The sequence below is a fragment of the Glossina fuscipes genome, unplaced genomic scaffold (genome assembly GCF_014805625.2).
Source record: "Glossina fuscipes isolate IAEA_lab_2018 unplaced genomic scaffold, Yale_Gfus_2 60988, whole genome shotgun sequence".
NCBI classification, from domain to species: Eukaryota; Metazoa; Arthropoda; class Insecta; order Diptera; family Glossinidae; genus Glossina; species Glossina fuscipes.
Genome location: NW_024003243.1, coordinates 495 through 3,909, shown reverse-complemented (window position 1 = coordinate 3,909; position 3,415 = coordinate 495). Strand labels below are relative to the sequence as shown.

Here is a 3,415-nt window from a genome sequence, read left to right as displayed (position 1 = left end):
CAGGAGAGGTGTCGTGTTCCACCAGGACAACGCTAGGCCACACACATGTACAGTGACTCGCCAGAAACTTCGGGGGCTTGGTTGGGAAGTTTTAATGCATCCGCCATACAGTCCGGTCTTGGCACCAAGTGATTATCATATTTTTGTTGCATTGCAAAGTTTCTTTAATGATAAAAAATTGGAATCTAGGGAGGATTGTGAAAATCGACTACTAGAGTTTTTTGCAAATAGAAACCAGGACTTCTATGAGAGAGGCATTTTGAAGTTACCTTTAAAATGGCAACAAATCCTACAACAAAACGGTGCATATTTGACCCAAATCGGACAATCCGAAGCATGTTAAATAAAGTCCTGAAGTTCATATAAAAATAATGGATTTCTTTTTCCCCAAACTGATGTTTCTATATGACTGATCATTTCTAAAGGAGTTTCCCTTGTTAACAAGGTGATGGTTGAAATTCCCCTGTTAGTTCTGAAAGTTCCGCCTAATATATGAAAGATTACCATCTTAAAGCCACATGCATGTAATCCAAATTGCCTGTTTTTTCTAAATTAAGCAAAAATTTTAGAAATACTAGTTTTTCCGTTCATTACTGTTTCTTCGTTTTGTGCATGCGTTTAATTTCTCTATTCAAGATACCTTATCTATGTTTTTAAGACACTAGCGAATTAATAAAGCAATAAATATTATGAAAGAGTCAAATAAATGTCATGAAAACGCAGCCAAGTTATTCAAAACCTATAAAAGTTTTTTTAAGGAAGGGCCTTTGAAATTGAAAGGATAATGTGTTTTCAGAACAAACTTTTACTATTAGTCTTTCCAAAGGCTCAACAATTTTTTTACAATTTGATATCTTCAAATCTAGTTTTACTTTAAATAAAACACTTAAAAAAATATACATAAAAGTAATTCTTTAAATTGACCTCCTCTAAATTGAAATGGCTTCTCGCTTCTCTGTTGCAATCTTGAACAAATTGCCAAAAATCATTTGTAAGATATAACCGCAATAAACTTTATAATTATTAAGCAAAAAGTTTCTTAAACACTAAAGAAACCTTTAACAATTGCTTACAAAGTTATTACGAAAATAAAATAAAGTTTTATTTTAAGATCTTAAAAGTGTAGAATTTCATTTTTCCTTTTTTTTTTTTTTATTTATATGGCTTCAACTTCTTGTTTTGTTCTTTTTTTTTTTTGCAATATTTTGCACACACCCAAAACAAATTAAGCTCTTAGCACTTGGAATAGCTCTTGTAAAAGCATGGTACGTAGTGTGATGTACGTGTTGCTTCTTATCTTCGCAAACAATTTTGCAGAGAAAGAGATTTTAAATTTAAGAAAGCATTTTTCTAAAATTGACACAATTGTCAGTTATACGAGCAGAGTTTAGCGGAGTATTAGGAAGCCAAAGTCTGACACAAACAGTATGTGATTGTTGTTCCAACCAAAAACCTACGAAAATATTTTACAATAACAAAAACAATGGCATTAAAATACCAACAATTTCTAGAAAATTTTTAGAAAAAGCAATAGTTGTCAAAAGTTTGTATGTATACCCGACCACCCCCATCCACCCGAACGTTCTCCTACCACGACAATTTGAAATGATGAAGGAAGCAGAGGAAAGTAACAAAAGAAAAACAACAATGTCGCATTCGAATTGTTAGAAAATTTGCAAATGAATGTAGACAATTGTCAGCAAGCTGTCAGACGGCTTTGGCAGTAGCAACAATTACAACAGGAATAGCAATAAAATAGGAAAATTTCAACTTCAAGTCTAGTCTAAAACTTACAAGTATTACTTATGTTGTCTATGTACGTACGCCTTAAAATTATGCAGAAGGATAGCAAAAATCTTATAAACAATTATTTAATTATTTGATAAATTGTCGTAAAGGAATGAAGAACTTTCTTTTATAATTAAATTAAAATAGAAAAGTCAAACAAATCATAGCTTTCTTCTTCTACTTCTTTTTTTTTTTCATCATACTTACAATTTCCAAAGATTGCTTTAATTTATCAAACAAAGACGACCATAAGCTTGCACGAGTAAAAGCACTTTTATAGCTTTGCAGGATATCAATGAGTTCTAGAAACACTTTACGTCCATGATTGTCTCTTGGTGGACCGTCACGATACAATAGCAAAGTGGGATTAGTTAGAATAACCAGCAAACGTATTAGTACATCAGCATAGTCACTGTCATTTACATAATCGGGCAGCATGTATACTAAATCAGTTTGCAATACTTTTGCGCATCCTAAATGCCTGCGATATTCATGGTTATCTAGATCACGCCGCAAAATCCAAATAAGATGCTAAACGATAGAAGCGTACAAAGCAAAAAAAAAAAAAAAACGATCCAAATGAATTTTCTTTACAAAATTTTTTTTTAATTACAAAACAAACATACCTTCAACCCTTGTATGGCATCAGACGCTGCATGATAACGTTGACCATCAGAATAACCCAAAGCAGCACAAGTAGCATCAATATCTGCTAATAAAATCGACATATTCTTTCAATCACTGTTTTTCTCGTCTTTATTCCTTATTCAACTGAAGCAAGTTCTTTCTAATTATTTTGGAAATTGAGGCACAAAATCACATTAATTGCATAAATGGGAAAAAATAATTTCACTTAAACAGTTTGCAATGTTCTTGATGCACTTCGTATAAATCACAAATTGTTTATAAATTTTTCCCGCCAATATAGAAGCAATTTAGCAAAATAAGCAGCTGTTGAATGAATTTAGAGTTGCCGTAAGTGATAGATAACTTTTGCGCGTAAAGGTATTGCCATATCTATATAGTTTTTATCTTCTACATTAAATAAATATTACTATTACTTTTCAAGTAAGCCTTAAAGCAGGCAACAACAAAGTGTCTAATTGTTGAAGTTTAAACACATCCCAACAAGTGGTCGCTCATTTAATTATGCTCTCAAGTTACCAAATTCGAAGTTCACTCATTTGAGTACACTCTCAAGCAGCGATATATTTCGTATAAATTTGCAGATTTTTGAAACATGGCCGCTAATATATGAAAGAAAACAATGCCATGAATATATTTGTCCCTGCTTCTTGAGACATTTAATATAGATGGGTTTGATGTGCCAACTCATACACATCTTTTGCGATCTCGAAAGCCTATTACGTATGCGTATATTAGTTTATTTAAGTAATGCTTATGGCCTTGCGTGGACGTCAAGCGAAGAGTTTCTTTAAGATAGTTAACTTTGCCGACCTCTTAGGAAAATGCGGACTTTAAATTGCGTCTAAAAATACAACAAGGGCAGATCATGATGTATACATTCGTCGTATAAAGTTAACTGGTTAATATTAGCTCGTGTAATATTGATCTTGTGCCTGTGATCTATTGTAGGAGGCTTTAAAGCATCAACGCGGTCAGAAAG

At 32.5% G+C, this 3,415-nt stretch overlaps 1 protein-coding gene across 1 annotated transcript; it reads right to left on the bottom strand.

Moving 5' to 3' along the window:
• Window positions 1–1,965: 1,965 nt before the first annotated feature.
• On the bottom strand, window positions 1,966–2,779 carry LOC119643466 (protein timeless homolog). The gene is made up of 2 exons (XM_038042817.1): window positions 2,415–2,779; window positions 1,966–2,319 (listed from the first exon to the last, which is right to left on the bottom strand). Exons 1-2 carry the CDS (start codon window positions 2,514–2,516, stop codon window positions 1,966–1,968), a joined length of 456 nt encoding a protein of 151 aa, XP_037898745.1. The 5' UTR covers window positions 2,517–2,779.
• Window positions 2,780–3,415: the final 636 nt, after the last annotated feature.